General features: G+C 43.7%; 2 protein-coding genes across 1 annotated transcript in view; one reads left to right on the top strand and one right to left on the bottom strand.

Annotated features, from left to right (window-relative positions):
• Window positions 1-16605, bottom strand: part of Erich1 (glutamate-rich 1) — a gene marked incomplete at its 5' end in the record, with an annotated part of 52793804 nt that overhangs the window by 48550717 nt on the left and 4226482 nt on the right.
• Sh3rf1 (SH3 domain containing ring finger 1) overlaps window positions 1-16605 on the top strand; it is a 165719-nt gene that overhangs the window by 101004 nt on the left and 48110 nt on the right. The window contains exons 3-4 of the mRNA NM_198764.2: window positions 6513-6788; window positions 7193-7288. Coding sequence (NP_942059.1) covers window positions 6513-6788; window positions 7193-7288 — 372 coding nt within the window. The remainder of the gene's footprint in view (window positions 1-6512; window positions 6789-7192; window positions 7289-16605) is intronic.

The raw sequence follows: 16605 nt of genomic DNA, 5'->3' as shown, positions 1-16605 counted from the left end.
TTGAACTGGAGTAAAATTGGAACCAGATCTGGATTGAGGAGAAAGGTTGGTTAGATAAAGAGGCGTGCTTCAAGAGAAAACTGCAGAAAAGAGCTGTACAAGGGAAGGGGAACCTAGGCTAAGAGGATGGATGGAATGAGGAAACGTAGTGTTGGGGTGTCTCAGCCGTAGAGGACTGACGTGCTGTAGACCAGCCCCTGTGTTGGTTCTGGGAACCTTAAAATAGAAATAAAAATAAATTTATGTGGGGATTTTCCCCTTTAAGTGCTAATTACTTCCAAAGCACTGGTAGGTTTTAAGTCATGACTAGGGTATTTGGAGTTCAGGGGTACAGTAAGTGAGATTTCAGAGACTTAAGGAAAGGGTCAGCAGATGGAAATCTTGTAGCATGATGGTTTTTTACAAATGAATGCTAAAGGAAATGACAAAAGAATGAGAGGAGATTTGAGACTCGCAATACTTACAGTAATTATGGGGCATGGTGTTAAAATTGATACATTTCAGATCATATTTGAGTAATGAGCTACCTTACTCACCCTGAGACTGAAACTTTGCATTTAATAACCATTAAGACTATTGTATTGGTAAGAAGGCTCAGTGGGGAAAGGTGCTTGCTCTGCAAGGCAGGTGACCCGAGTTCAAGCCCCAGTACCCACGTAGTGAAAGATGGGAACCAACTCCCCAGAATTGCCCTTTGACCTCTGCATGCTTGTCATGGAACACATGCCCACAAGAATTCACACAAGATGCCCAAACACCTATATACCAAGTAAGTAAAGTGATTTTTAAAATTATTTCATAATCCATTACGTAGCGTGCTTCTCTCTGTGTGGTATTGGCTCTTATTTCTTTGTTCCTCCGTTCTTTCTGAGAAGTTTTTGGAAGTCAAGTTGGAATCAGGCAGAGTTAATGCCAACTTGGATATAACTGAATTCACATTTTATAGCTGTTCCTGGTGTAAGAGAATCTTCTGGGCTCTCGTTTCAGTAGGCCGTTGAATCTGTTTCGCTTTATGGCGCAGTAAGAAGTGCATGAAGGCATCTGAGTTTAGAGAGAGGCTGCCTTGCATGTATATCTGGGCATTGGCATTTTGAGTCCATGAAATAAATTGGCGGTGAGTATTTTATTTACGTGTTGGACTCCCAGCTGGCCCATCAAGCAGCATTTCGCCAGATATATTGGAGTGTACTTGATGGCGCAGAAATGGAAGTGGCGAGCATTTAATCACGAATATTTGCGTGCAGATCGTGTGAGGATTTTAATGCCATCCGCAGCAACTTGAGGGTGTCATTTAGAAGCAAACGTTAATTGTGAGGTAAAGTGGTCCGCTGTCCTCTTTTTCATGAGCAAAAGTAATAATTCCGTATTTATTGAAGTCGCTGCTGATGAAGAATTGTTCAAATACTCCGCCCGTCTCAGTTGCCAACCTCTTTGATGAAGCTGGCGACCTGAGTGACAGCCACATACCCCAGGTTGGGCTGCAGTGTGGTTTCTCTCTGGCTCTCTCTCCTTTTAAGCCTCTCTTTCATGTGTAGCCAAGTGAAAGTCTCCAAGTGAAATCTAAGCCCTGCGGATCCTCAGGGGCCCTGGCCCAATGTGAGGATCCAAAAGACAAGCATCTGAAGGCTGGGAGGGCAGAGGCCGGGGTGATGACACCGCTCTCAGACCTTTTGGTGGAGATGAATAAGCAGGCCTGGCCTCCCTGGGCTCGGATGTATTTTACTCACAAGACTAGTTCTAGGGTTTTTCAAACCAATTGTTTTGGCTTTCTTCCCTTCAGATGTTGCAGGAAAATGCGTTCTTTTATTGCCCTTCCAAGTCGTTAAACCATTTATCCTTAATCATCTGCAGTCTGTGTGGGAAATAAGTTTTCTAAAGATCACTGAACTTTGGCTCAATTTGAAATCAGAAGAGAATTCATTTTATTTAATGTGGGAAACCTTCCTTTGAGAAACTTGACACAAACTGGCTTTTCTAGTGTCTTAGAATTTAATTGAAAAAGAACACCATAGAAAAACACTGCCAGATGCCCAGCCGTGTGCTCGTGGGTTCGGTGGCCATAAGCTTTATGGCTCCTTCTCTGTGGTTATTGATCACTGGAATAACCGTGGCAGTCAACATTTAGCAAGTCAGTGTGAATTAATGAAGTTTTGGTTGCATGGGGGCCAAGTAACCCCCGGGCTGACCATAATGCATAGCGCCACCATCATAATAGGTTTTCCCGTTGCTACTTGTTCTATTAAGGATGCTTGATGATTTTAGGAGCACTTAATAGATTCGCTTTGTGGAAAAGTTAATAAGTCCATTAGGCCCACTGGGGTGTGGAAATGATCTGTAAAGAAATAAATTCCCTCTATTCCTGCATCAGCACATCGCAAAAGCACCTTACTGTGGGGCACTTGGGACTTCACAGATCTCTTCGAAGAGCCGTTGAAAATGGTTTCTAAGAGCACCTCATCTGAATCTTGGTGTGTGGATTTGTCTGGCATGAATCTAGGGTGGAGGCGGCCAAACGGCTAATTGAGGTGTTGGGGGTGGGGGGGAGAGCGGCCATAATGGTGAATAGAGTTATTTGTCACTGAGTCTGTAATAGGATTTCCAATTAATTCATGCAGGCTCCCAGTGCCTTACATTAGCCCTGTCAAGATGAACTACAGCCACATCTAAAATGCCACTCCCCATTAAACGGTGCATGTCGGGGAATTTGTAATTTCTTCTGGGCAACCAGAAGATGAATGGATTCGGCTCAGAAAACAAATGCGGGCTTCAGAAGTACACATTTCAAAATCGTTGAGCACTTCCTGGGAGGGATGGTCTTTGCATTGTCGTAATTGTAGGACAGTGAGTGTGTGTGTGTGTGTGTGTGTGTGTGTGTGTGTATACGTACATATACATACACACACACACACACACACACACACACACACACACACACGTACAAAATGTGATTGCTGTGTGAATTCCTTCAAAAGAAAAGGATTCAGGTACATGAAAACAAATGGATTGTCAAGCGCTCCATTTCACTGGTACTGGGCTTATCGAGTTGGTGGATATTGATGACGATGGTAACAGTGGTGGTGGTGGTGATGGTGGTGGCAATGATGACGATGATAGTTCATGAATACAGCATTTAGTTCTTTCTACGACATTTTGTGAAATTTAAATGCATAAACTCACCAAATTCTCACAATAATTTCAGATATCGATGTCAGAGCACAAGAAAGCTGCCCTGCCCAAGGTCTCACAGCCAATAAGCAGCTGAATTGGTGTTCTGACCATGGGGTGTTTCTGTCCCCCGTGGCCTTCTCACAGTCCCACTGGCTGCAAGAGTTAACTCTGTTTCCTTGCCATGTCCTTTGTACCCTCCCCCTGTCCCACCCCAGCAACACTCACTGCTATGCTGATTACACTCATGTCCTCAAACTTGGCTTTAGGAAGTCTTGCTAAGCTGTGATGACCAGGCTTTGAGAAATACATAATGTAGAAAAGAACTGAGTGAACCGTATGTGAGGATAGACAACGGTTGGAATTCTACCTTCCACACAACTGGATGTTAAGTAGACTATAATCAGAGTTCATAGCCTTGAGAAAAGCCAGAGTTCCTGAAGAGCATGTGGGAAGGACCAGAGGGCACAGCAGCAGATGTTTCTTTACAAGGTCATATCAAGGAATGGTGCGGTTAAAAGCTAAGACTTAAGGCAGATTCAGAAGGGCACAGGAGGGCACCGTATCTCTGGGCCGCTCAGCGCGTGTCTTCCAAGGACACTGACTTTTCAGAGCTGTTGTAATTCACATCAGTGGACCAAGCAAAGGCAAGGTGACTAACTGCCACATAGCACCTTGAGAGAACGAATCACCATTTGCCTTAATTCAAACAGATATTTAGCAAAGAAGTTTGGGTGGACTGATTATAAAACCGGCTAATTGTTGGGGCTATTATAAGAGTGTTCAAGGTTGACCTTCTGTGTCATGAGTGGACTGTGGAGGGAATGAACACATGTACCACTTTACCTTCCTGGAAAAATTAAACTTTAAAGCAAACTCCAACTGTTGTATAACTCTACTTTGTACATAGCTGTTGGCTGTCCACCTGTCAACCCATAATCCCTTTTACTGCCATCCACCTGTGCCTGGTGAGAGTGTGACATACCTATCCACCTGTGCTTCAGACCCTTGACTAGTGCTTGAAGGACCCATAGATCCAAAATTATTAACAATGTTCTTCCAGACCCAGTATAAATTTGACACCACTGATCCCCCATGAACCTTACATTGCTAATGCTCTTCCCCTACCTGTATCCCTGCTGCTGACGCTCCTTGCTAGCACGGTTCCCTCTGTATGGAATGTTTCTACTTTCCTTTCCATCCCTCTACCTCAACATTGCTGAGCTAACCCCTTAGGGCTAAACCCCAAGTTCTCTCTTCCCATAAGCTGTGAACATTTCCGTGGTGAATTTATGCCATTAGGTTATCATTTCTTTACCTGCCTTGTCCTTCAAGGGGGAGAATCGTGCATTATTCCTTTTTAAAGTCTTCAGATCTAGCACATTGCCTGGTTAAAAAAGCTTGAAGAAGGTCTTCCACATGGATGAATACATGGCTGAGGATATGAGGAGGAGAAGGCTGTAATCTAATTCTGCGAATTATTAGAGGCGTATTTGACTCACTGTTTATCCTCTGTAATCAGTGATAGGCAGCAGGGAGGCCAAGAATCTTAAAGTGCTGACTAACGTTCACAAATGGGCACCAAGAGCCATTGAGACATGTCATACTGTATCCGGTGGATGATTAAATTGTTGTGGAGGAGCGCACAATTTTTAACTTGACGTTTAAAACCAGATTATAATGTTTAAAACCTCATCTCTCTGCTTCTCCGTCTCGCTGTGCTATTTAACCAGGACGGGTGTGTTGAATATTTTAAATTGTGGAAGACCATGTCTGAACACAGAGATTATAAAGCCTGAGGGGGTAGTGTTCTAGAGTCCTTTCTGTTGCTGTGATAAGACATTCTGGCCAAAAGCAACAAGTAAGGATTTGTTTGACTTACACCCTGGGTAACAGTCAAATAGAATTTAAAACAGAAACTATGGAGGAGAACTGATGGATGGCTGGTTTGCCTGCAGGCTCCTCCTTACCTAGCCTTTTATAACAGCTCAGGACTATGTGTTTATGAAATGGTGTGGCACATAATGGGCTGGACTCTCTTATATCAATTAACAATCAAGACAATCCCCCACAGACCAACCCTGAACAATCAAGATAGTCCTATTCAGAGCAACCCTTAGAACAATCAAGACAATCCCACATAGACCTACCCTTAACAATCCAGACAGTGCTACACAGATCAACCCTTATAACAATCAAGACAATCCCACATAGATCAACCTTTAACAATCCAGACAGTGCTACACAGATCAACCCTTATAACAATCAAGACAATCCCACATAGACCTACCCTTAACAATCAAGACAGTGCTACACAGATCAACCCTTATAACAATCAAGACAATCCCACATAGATCAACCTTTAACAATCAAGACAATCCCCCACAGACCAACCCTGAACAATCAAGATAGTCCTATTCAGAGCAACCCTTAGAACAATCAAGACAATCCCACATAGACCTATCCTTAACAATCAAGACAATCCCACATAGACCTACCCTTAACAATCCAGACAGTGCTACACAGATCAACCCTTATAACAATCAAGACAATCCCACATAGATCAACCCTTAACAATCAAGGCAGCCCCCTGCAAAGTGCCCACAGACAAACCTCATAAAGACAGGTGCTCAACTGAGACATTTTTCAGGTACCTTTAGGCTGAATCAAGTTGATAGGAGTGCTAACTACTACACTCACACTCTGGGGTGGTCTTACTGCAGTATTTCATATTTGGTAATAGAAAGGAGTCTTTTTTTTTTTTTTTGGTTCTTTTTTTCGGAGCTGGGGACTGAACTCAGGGCCTTGCGCTTCCTAGGTAAGCGCTCTACCACTGAGCTAAATCCCCAGCCCCAGAAAGGAGTCTTAATACATACTTACTGAGTTCATGAAAGATTATGCCCAAGTTAAAAGCCACATCAGAAAAATATTTGCCCCAAATCTAATCTGCTTTAAGAGGAGTTATGAAGTTGATGAGTTAGGCTTTGGTTTAAATTTTTCTTCTCCATCCATATCATCTATCTTGATACATAAATTATTAACACAAAAACTAAGTTTAGAGTTTATGAATTTTGAATTTTATATCAGGAGACAGACTTGGACAGTAATCCCAAGCAAACGAAATCAAAGCATCTCCATATTAGGTCTAGAGGCTATGCTGAGGAGGACATAGTGGTACCCTGTACTTTGTATTTGTATTGTAGCAAATGTAGTTACCTTTTTATGTAAGGTTTTCTTCCAAGGGACAAGTTGGCAAATTCAATCCAGATTTAAAGACAAGAATGCAATTGTATTTTCAGAGGCATTACCTGACCATTATTTCATTGAAATCCCTCTCTTTCTTTAAGGGAATACCTCAGTTACCGTGTGCCAAAGCATTATATAACTACGAAGGAAAAGAGCCCGGAGACCTTAAGTTCAGCAAAGGCGACATCATCATTTTGCGACGACAAGTGGATGAAAATTGGTACCATGGAGAAGTCAACGGGGTCCACGGCTTTTTCCCCACCAACTTTGTGCAGATCATCAAACCTTTACCTCAGCCCCCACCTCAGTGCAAAGCACTTTATGACTTTGAAGTGAAAGACAAGGAAGCTGACAAAGATTGCCTTCCCTTTGCAAAGGTACGGTATTCCACGGTATTCCAAAGCTTTTAGCTTTACTCTGTTATTCCTGAGTACCTGGGCTAGTTGCCAAGCCTGACAGGTGAGCTGAGTTTGATCACCAGGACTCACGTGGTAGGAAAAATACCACCTTACCAAAATTGTCCTCTGACCTCCACATGCATGCTATTGCTTGCCCCTCCCCCCCACTATAAATGAATATAATAAAAAGTTTTGAAGAATATCAGGTTGACCGGCAGTTACTGCTTGGTCTATGGTAAGATGATAGTTTGTGTACTAAAGGTACGATACAGAATTTTTATTTGCCTACTATTAAAACTTCAGTCCCTTTATTGAGGATGTGTACTAAGTAGTGCATTTAACGGGATCAGAGAGACTCACGCACGGTTTTGTTGTTTCTTCAGGATGACGTACTGACTGTGATCCGCAGAGTGGATGAAAACTGGGCTGAAGGAATGCTGGCAGATAAAATAGGGATATTTCCAATTTCATATGTTGAGGTAAGTTCATTTGTACAGTCCTGAATCATACTCGGCTTCATAAATAAGCTTTAATTATGCAGATTAGGCATTAAGAAATGCTCATGGCCCAGGGCATCAACTGTGGCCTGGAAAGGCTCTGCTGTTGGCTTAGAAAGAGTTCCTTCCTTGCGTCCTTCAATTACTGAAGATCATAAAATGTGACTCCTCAAAACATCCCTATGACTTGTTAAAGAGACTGTATATACTCCCTGTCCATCACCTATATGATCTGGTTTTTTTTCCAGTTGCCACCTTGGGCAAGGATCAGACAATTTGTAAAGCCCCCAAGGAACAGGAGAAGTTAATGTCCTCATTTTGTTTGTTTACTTATTTCTTATGCTGTTATTACATGTATTTATTTTGCGTGTGCGTTTAAGTGTGTGTGAGCAATAGGTCAGAGGACACGTTTGGGGAACCATTACTTTCCGGCTGTGTGTCCAACAGTTGGAACTCAGGTGGCTGATCTCAATGGCAAGCGCCCTTATCCACCCTTGCTTACATGCTCTCTCTTAATCTGCCCCAACATCAGAACTAGAGCATGATTCCTAGAGTAGTCCTTTGATTAAACATTTACTAAGTTACCGACTCCTTCTTCACCAGATTCCAGTAACTTCTCAGCCCCCTTTATCATTAATTAGCATCGTTCAGAAAGCTTGCGGCTAAACCTGCTAAATGAGGTCTTTTTATATACGTGAAATAGCACGCTTAGATTATTGTAAACAAAATCAAATCGAGAAATGAATGGGGAGGGTTACTAACGCTTCGGTTAGTAAATTGTTTGACACATAGCATGAGGCCCTGAGGCTGATTCCTAACACCTATTAAAAGGTGAGTGAGGTACCTGCCTGTAGGGTCAGCTATCTCGGAACTGAGTGGTTTGCTGGTGGCCAGCCTGGCTCAGTAAGAGATTGTGCCTTTCTGCAAGGCAGAGCAGTAGTGGAGGAAGAAACCAGATGTAAATCTCTGGCCTCCATATGTGCACCTACCCATACACACATCTGCGCGCGCGCGCGCGCGCGCGCACACACACACACACACACACACACACACACACACACACACACAGTGAACAGGGGAGTTCAGAGCAGACCCTCATTACATCATATGTCCCAAACTGTCAGTAAGTGATAAGCTTTTCTTGCTGAGAACCAAATTGAAGACATCATTTTGAAGCATGAAACCACCAGAGGCCAGACAAACATCCACACTGATTTGCTGAGATCAACTTTGGAAAGAAGTTGGTATCTGTATGATGTATGCATAGATGTGAAGTAAAAGGGACGGAAGAGTGCGGTACTATAAGCAGGAGGAACACCCAGGTGGACAAGAACCAAAAGACAAGAGAAAGCACAGACTGGGGAATTAAAGGCAATTCTGTTGTTCAAGTCATCAAAGTATCTATCATGTACAAAAGCACGTTTTAAAAAACCTATCACTTATCCTGCCTTTTTTTTTGTTTGAGATATTTGTTTTGGCCTGATTCTGAAGGCTAAAAGGGCAAACTGTCACTGTATCCTCAGTGTCTCCCTTAGACAGTGACTCCCTAAAATACTGATGTGTTACTGTGTATCCATTGGGCAGGAACCCAGGCTAGCTACTTCTCCTGATCTGCGCTTTCAAATGTTCCTTTTATTAAGACGTTTTCTCAGGCATTAGAAGAAGACAACAGAAGAAAGAAAAAAGAAAAATGTAATAAGTAACCTTTCTGTATGTGATTTGTGTGCATCCTAAGGGTGGGCTGTGGAAAACTACTGGCATCTCCAGGTATTTGAATAGTTAGGCTGCTGAAGGGTGTGAGCAAGGGCAACTTAGTAAAGAAAGCCTGTCCTTACTTGCGTGGTATTCTCATTGGTGCATGCTGATGCTTGGTTTGGCGTGCGTGAAAAGGTATTGCCGTGTGATCTTGTTGTTGATGGTGGTGACATAGGGCAGGTGTCAAATCGTTCAATAGGCATTAAAAAAAAAAATCCACCCACAGAAAGGCCAGAGCCAATTACAGTCCTTTGAGTCACAGGATTATGTACTCTGACTTCAGCTGTTAAAGTACACAAGGGGAAAGTGTTTGCTTCCCCCACGCCTATCCCCCTCCCCCAAGCCCCCTCAGCCCTGAACATTTTCCTTATTTGAACCAGAACTTTTCTAGTGAGGACTTGAAGTAAATCAGCTGTCTGTCGGAGCCTGTGAACAGACTTTGATGTCAGGCTGTCAAACTGAACCGCCTGGTGCGGGGCAGAGCACCTGGGGCTCGGTGACACCTGGTTCTTTCAGCCTTGGGGCCTAAGGGGAGGAAGATTTCAGTCACAGCCAAGCGAAACCTGGCTGCGTCAGTTGTGGAGAGTGTCTCAGGACAGTGTCAGATGTGACAAAACAAAGTATACAGCCAAAACACCCAGGCCTTTTCCTAAATAACACTTTCTCTTGCTCTGCAAACCTTTTCTATTTGGCCAGCTTTAGAACTCAGAGCATGTCCAATGTTAACACTGCCTTATTACACTGGCCTGGAAGTCACTGTGTAGGTTGATTTGAACTCCCTATCTGCCTGCTTCAGCCTCCAAAGTGCTGGGTTTATTGGTTTAATTGCTGGGAACTACAAATCAACCACTGCTGTTGTCCCCTTCCCAATATTTTTAGTAGCTACCTTGAGTCCCAGCTCAACACCCTAAGTTCCCGCCTGGAAAAACAGCCTGTAGTTGTTTTGCCCGAGATCTCACATAGCTGCTTGGCTTTTCTCCCACCCGAAGCATGGTGCAAACCTCTTTTCTTTCTCTCCTGCATCTGTAGCCTGCAGGGACCCATAAGTCCCACCTATTCTGCCCAGCTCATTGGCTGCTAATATCTTTATTGATGGATTAAGAACCAATAGGGGACCAGGATCTTAGCGTAAGACTCATCCCCTACAGTAACCGCAGGAGCAAAGGATTGTTTCTACTTCAAGCCATAGTGTTTAAGAAATGCATTTCACGTGATTACCACAGATATTAATTCTTCTGGTGGATCTTGGCAAATTTAAAAACTCCTACAAGGGAGCTACCATTCAGTGCACCATTACAAATAGTCATTATTAATGAGAAAAGATTAAAAGGCTAGCAATAACAGTATTTTGTAGAAGTTGATTGTAACCCTCAAGAATGACTTTCAAAAGTTTGGGTTCAAAGCAAATATGGTGGTACTAGGTACATAATTCAAATAAGATATGCAGCTAGTTTTATGTTAACTTTGAATTTTTACTCAGTTCCTTCTTTAATTTCAGTGAGTAGTCATTAGCAGTATCAGTTCACCCAGGTTTTTAAACAAATAAAAGTTGTATAGTTACTTGGTAGTTTTGTTGGAGGTAATTTGAAGACGCACATTTCTTATGGGTCAGTGACGCACAGTAGGGTAGTGGATTAAGTGATGCACAGTAGGGCAGGAGTGGATCAACAGAAGGAAGGCTACCTGAAGCTCATTCTGTTACCATCGTCCAGGTGACACTCTTCTGTCATCATACCTAAAACACTCCCTTCTGCTCTCTACCTGTTTTATCTCAGTAAATATGGTGTGGTAGAGAGGGAAACCGGGAATCTGGACCCGGTAGTCTGGATGGAACTGGTGTCCCAACCAGCAATTCTGTATGACTGCCTGGTCTTCTCATCGTTGAACCCACAGACCCTTAAGAGTGGAGCGTGGCCCATTAGCGATGCCTGTGATTACAGTCATTGCTGTCACAATTGTTCCTTCATTGCACTTTGCTGCCTGTCATCCTTCTGTCAGGTTATCTACCGCAGAGATTGACCACCGTCTTAGTCAGGGTTTTACTGCTGTGAACAGATACCATGACCACGGCAACTCCGTGACCACGGCAACTCTTCTAAGGACATTTACTTGGGGCTGGCTTACAGGTTCAGAGGTTCAGTCCATTATCATCAAGGCAGGAGCATGGCAGAGTTCAGACAGGCATGGTGTAGGCAGAGCTGAGAGTTCTACGTCTTCGTCTGAAGGATGCTAGAAGACTGGCTTCCTCAGGCAACTAGGAGGAAGCTCTCAAAGCCGATACCCACAGTGGCACACCTACTCCATCAAGGCCACATCTCCAAATAGTGCCACTCCCTGGGCCAAGCATATTCAAACCACCCCAACCACTGTTTCTTCTCCCATCAGAATGGGAGGTCGAGGTGGCCGTCCATTGTCTTTATAGCTTTCTGTAGTCTTCCAGGGTTCTCTCATTAAGTGTTACCCATAGCAGATTCTCAGTAAATTCCACTTTAATGAATAAGTGGTCAATCTAAGAAATTTAAGAGCAAACCTTTCTAAGCCCAAAGGAAACTGGTTTGTAGATGTGTGCATCTTAAACTTTTTAGCTGCTATGCTCATCTTATACTACCTGGCATATATTTATTACAGGTTTCTCTTGTCCTTACATCAGGCTGTTACATGCCTAGGAGCCATTGGGGAGGTGCATGTGACCCAAGTGAGGTCATTTGTTTAACTAGCCCAACCCACTCAAACTTGCAGTGATCCCCCTGCCTCAGTCCTACGATCATAAATATGTGCCCACCTTTTCTCGGTTTTGTTTGTTGTAACTAGGCTACAGTTGGGTAGGTTCGGTGACATAAGCTTCTAACCCCAGTACTTAGGAGTCTACACAGGAAAGTCAAGTGTTTCAGGCCAGGTTAGGTGCTGTCTTAGGGTTCCTATTCCTGCACAAACATCATGACCAAGAAGCAAGTCACAGAGGAAAGGGTTTATTCAGCTTACACTTCCACATTGCTGTTCATCACCAAAGGAAGTCAGGACTGGAGGTCAAGCAGGTCAGGAAGCAGGAGCTGATGCAGAGGCCATGGAGGGATGTTACTCACTGGCTTGCTTCCCCTGGCTTGCTCCACTTGCTCTCTTATAAAACCCAAGACCATCAGCCCAGGGACAGCACCACCCACAATGGGCTGGGTCCTCCACCCTTGATCACCCTATCACCTTGATAGTTGAGAAAATGCCTTATAGCTGGGTCTCATGGAGGCATTTCCTCAACTGAAGCTCCTTTCTCTGTGATAACTTGAGCTTGTGTCAAGTTGACACACAAAACCTGCCAGTACAGGTGCCTAGGAAAACCCCGTCTCAGATATATAAAATTAAAACAGTGCAACAAAACCCCCCAAATAATAAATAAAATAGAAAATAAAACTGGCCTTAGTACTTAACTACTTTAGACTTTTCCCAGGGTAAAATAGTAGTTTTGGTATGCTAGATTAAATTTGGAACTTCCATTGTATGCAGGAAAAATTTCCTGGTAGGGGGCGGGGCTGGGGAAATGTTGGCCCAAGGTTGTGAAACTTTAGTGGAAAGCGATAAGGTCTTCTGGTTGTGGCATCCATTGTGCTGTCAGCTGTAACAATGAGAAATTAGGTATACTGACTAGGGCAGAGGTAGCCGCAGAGGGGACCTTCCTTGGTTCTGTGGGGCGTTCCTGTTTCAAAGGGAAAGAGATGGAGGTTTACGTATAGGGTTGGACATTGCTACAGTGATCTCAGTAGAGCTGAGGATGGCATTGTTGACTTTACCATGATTTATTTTGTTAAAGCCGTTCTCTAAAGAACAATAGCGGGAGGGCACAGTAATAGTCTTAACCTAACATTCAAAGAGTTGCTGGAAATACATCAAAAGATTTTTCTATCATTTATATTTTTGATGTTTTTCCCCTTTAAAATTAAAAAGCACAATCAATGCTTCTAAAGAGAATTGTGGAAATGGTTAGAAAGTCGGGAAGGAGAATTACTGTATTGATGGGCATCTAAGTTTCTTCTGCATTTCTGAAGTCAGCTTATTTTTAACAAGCGAAATTTAGAGATATTTTTGAGAAACCAGCAAGGGAGAATTACTATGTTCTTTCTTCCTCGACTCTGACTGGCAGGCCCAGTACCTTGGGTCCGATTCTGGGAAGCTTTTTTCCTATCGGCACTGTGGGCCACATTCATGATGTTGTTAGGGTCTTCCGGAGAACTGACTGGAGCTACTCGGATCTTAGTGACTTAGTTACATGCCCACTGGTTGCTTTTATTTCTGCCACAGTGATGAAGGGAGCATGAGCCCTGGTTCCTGGAGTAGAGACGAGAGCAGTGTCCTGTGAGCTCCACCAACCCTCCCCCAGTCGGACTCCATCTGAAAGGAACCTGCTGAGGCTCTCTCTGTGAGGAGCTTCTACAGGGAAGCTCCTGCCCGGTCTCTGATCCTCCATCCTCTTCTACTTTAGGAGTTTCCATTCAGGGAGTGGAGAGTGCAGAGATCTGTTAATGTTGGTTGAGTTTTCACTGCATGAATGGCAGTTGGTGATACCCCAAGCAGTTGTATAGGACGTACAAATGCAGATCTCCTGGCGAGTCTTAATTGGAGCTATGAGACAGAGAATAAATGTTGCATCTGATATTTACCATGATTCTCCCAAAGGATCCCCAGATTCCTCATCCTGACCATTCCCCTGCAGGGACAAGGACACAAGCCAAGTCATGCTGCTTGTTCTAGAGACCCACTTGGGAATTGCTGGCTTGCACATCTACATTTCTTTGTCCGTGTACCTATAGAAAAGTCACTAAGATCCGTGTAGCTCCAGTCAGTTCTCCGGAAGACTATCTTTCTAATTCTCCCATACAACAAAATCCATTCTATGAAACCCAATCCGAACATCCCCATCCGCATGTTACTTCTGTAATGCCAAGTTTGCAGCTTCCCTGGTAGGCATGGGCTACGGCTCTGGTAGTGTGTGGGGGCGATTCACTCTTTTCCTGACTCCCTTGAGAATACAGTCACATATGGACTATTTTTACCACTTTACTCCCATAATATAATCTCGGAAGCATAAAGAGGAGATGAATAAGCCTCTATGCAATACATAGAAAACTAGATAAATAGCCCGTTCTTCTTCATTATGTCCTAACAGCATTACATTGCTTTATCCCTCTCCATATCATGGCAGAACCAATAATCAATGTTTTTTTTTTAAACTACACAAGAAGGAGTAGGTAAACTCTGACTTATTTATTTTTACCACTTCCAGACAAGCATCTTACTTAAAGGAAGTGGCCAGTCATTGCCCAGTGACTCGCCTGTAGTCTGCCCTAGGCTCTTGCCTCCCTAGCTTCTGGGGGTACGTGATGACGAGCCTTCGGATAGGACTCAGATCCAGCTTTGCTTAGGTCTATAGAGATTTTATTCTCCATAAAACTACAAAAGCATTTCTGACTTCTCGGATGTTTGCTCTCAGAATGACTGATTAGTCAACATCAAAGTCTGAGGCTGCCTTTGTTACAGAAAAACGAGTCAGAGTCATAATATTTTGAAATATGTTAAACTTTATTTTTGAAATAGGTTTGTTATATTGTCATATACATTCTAAATATTGCTAGTAACTAGGGCTTTCCCAAGCAAAGGAAACCCAATTTGATCTCATGTGGGAGAAGAACTAAATGGAGTCTTTATAATGTTCTGGGAGTTGGTGTGCATGTGTGGTGTATGGATGGCTCGAACAGAACCGTTCTGATGATAAAATAATTGGGAGGAAAATCTTCTGTATAATGCAATAGAATGCTCTAGAAAGGTCTTTTCCTCAGTGGTATGAAACAATGTTACGTTTTATAATAAAAACCTCCCATACACCACAACCTGGGCTAAGCACACATGCCCTGCGAGGAACCTCTACCTTCCTCCTCCACCCCCATGCATCCCCTCGCTCTCACACTGTAGGAATCTAGGACATGGGGAATGCTCACTCACTGATTTATTAGCCGCGTACACATTGCTGTGGAATTTCTGTCTGCGTGTCATTCCTCATTGACTAAATTTTACTTAGAATTTAATGACAATTCCATGCTCTGTACCTCTTGGGATAGAGGTATTCCCAATGTCTGGTAATGAGGTTCTGGAAAGTAAAACGTGTTGTTGGAATGTATCCTCCTGGTTAATGGGTGTTTCTGATTTACGACGTGAGTATGTACCTACGATAGAGACACAGACAGGCGGCGTGCATTGCCGGTTCCCAGAGGACACGGACATCAACCGATATCAGCCGTAAAGTTGTGCACTGGTCTCTCCCCCCGGCGCTGGGATTAGCTGTGGGTGTATTGCTTCAGAACTAGTAGGGACCAGCACCTCCCGAGTGCTGGGGTTGTGCTTGTGTCTGTCTTGTAAGCTCTTCTGTGCGTCGGCTGTGAGCAGCTTCTCTGGCTGTGAACTCGCCGTCTTCCCCAGGCCTTTCATCTCACACATCATTTCTCTTTTCTGTCTGCTGTGCGTGCCACTTACTTCCTTTCCCTTGGTTCATTCTCCTTTAATGTGGGAACGTGATCTGCCTTTGTATCTCCTGAGGAATCCATGACATGATTCTGTTCACCTCAGCTTGTGGCTCTAACATATCTCTGCTGTTTGTTTGTTTGTTTGTTTGTTTGTTTGTTTGTTTCCATAATGCTCGAAGGGTCCCCTTATTCCTCTCACTGTCTTTGCCTGCTTGTCTCTGTCATCAGTTCTTGGCTCCTCCAGGCCCTAAATCACCATTTTGGTTGTCACTAACTCTCCTTTCTTGGCGCTCCTTCTGTCCCCTGAGTCACATCTACCACTGTTTGGAACCTCCTCCATTATTGTTGCTCCTTTCTTTTCCAGAGTGTTGGTTTGATGACAGGTTGGGAAAACACAGCAAGGTCTTTCATTAGCCTGATGTGCTTTGTAGTTCTCTCCCCCTCCCCCATCAGAGACCACCCAAGTGTAACCCCGAGATGGCTCCTACGCTCGACCTGCAAATGCTTTTGGTAAGGTACAGAATCAGGAGATTTCCTCAAAGCTTATTCTCTGGCTTTCTTTTTCCAAGGAGAGAGCCGGCAGATGGTACTAAGTGGTTGCTCTAGAAAGGCTTACCCGCTCTCCCTGGGTCACCCAGAGTTGGGCTGTCTGGCCTTTATTGACTCACCTGCCTGTGCTCTGCTGACTTGCCAGTATGCATCTCCTATCCTTACTGTTAGGAACCTGTTCTCTTTCCCAAGTCTTTTCTTCTCATGAGTCAGAGGGGTGGGCCGCTCTTTCCCAGCCAGGGCTTGGCTTGCAGTAGTCACAAAAAAGAAAAAAAGAAAAAAGAAAAACCAAACCCACACAATGAATTCACTCACTCTCCACTTGTTCTGAGTCTGTTCACTCGTGGCCCATGGTCTCTAGACCTGACTGAGAGGTTTCCCTGTTGAGTAGGGGACGTTTGTGTTTGGGGTGAGGAAAAGTTTACTTAGGAATAAAACTTTACAGTTCATTAAACCCAACCTCATATTACATAAGAGAAATTGGAAGCA

The sequence above is a fragment of the Rattus norvegicus genome, chromosome 16 (assembly GCF_021556685.1).
Source record: "Rattus norvegicus strain SHRSP/BbbUtx chromosome 16, alternate assembly SHRSP_T2T, whole genome shotgun sequence".
Lineage (NCBI taxonomy): Eukaryota > Metazoa > Chordata > Mammalia > Rodentia > Muridae > Rattus > Rattus norvegicus.
This window is presented reverse-complemented; position numbering and strand designations above follow the sequence as displayed.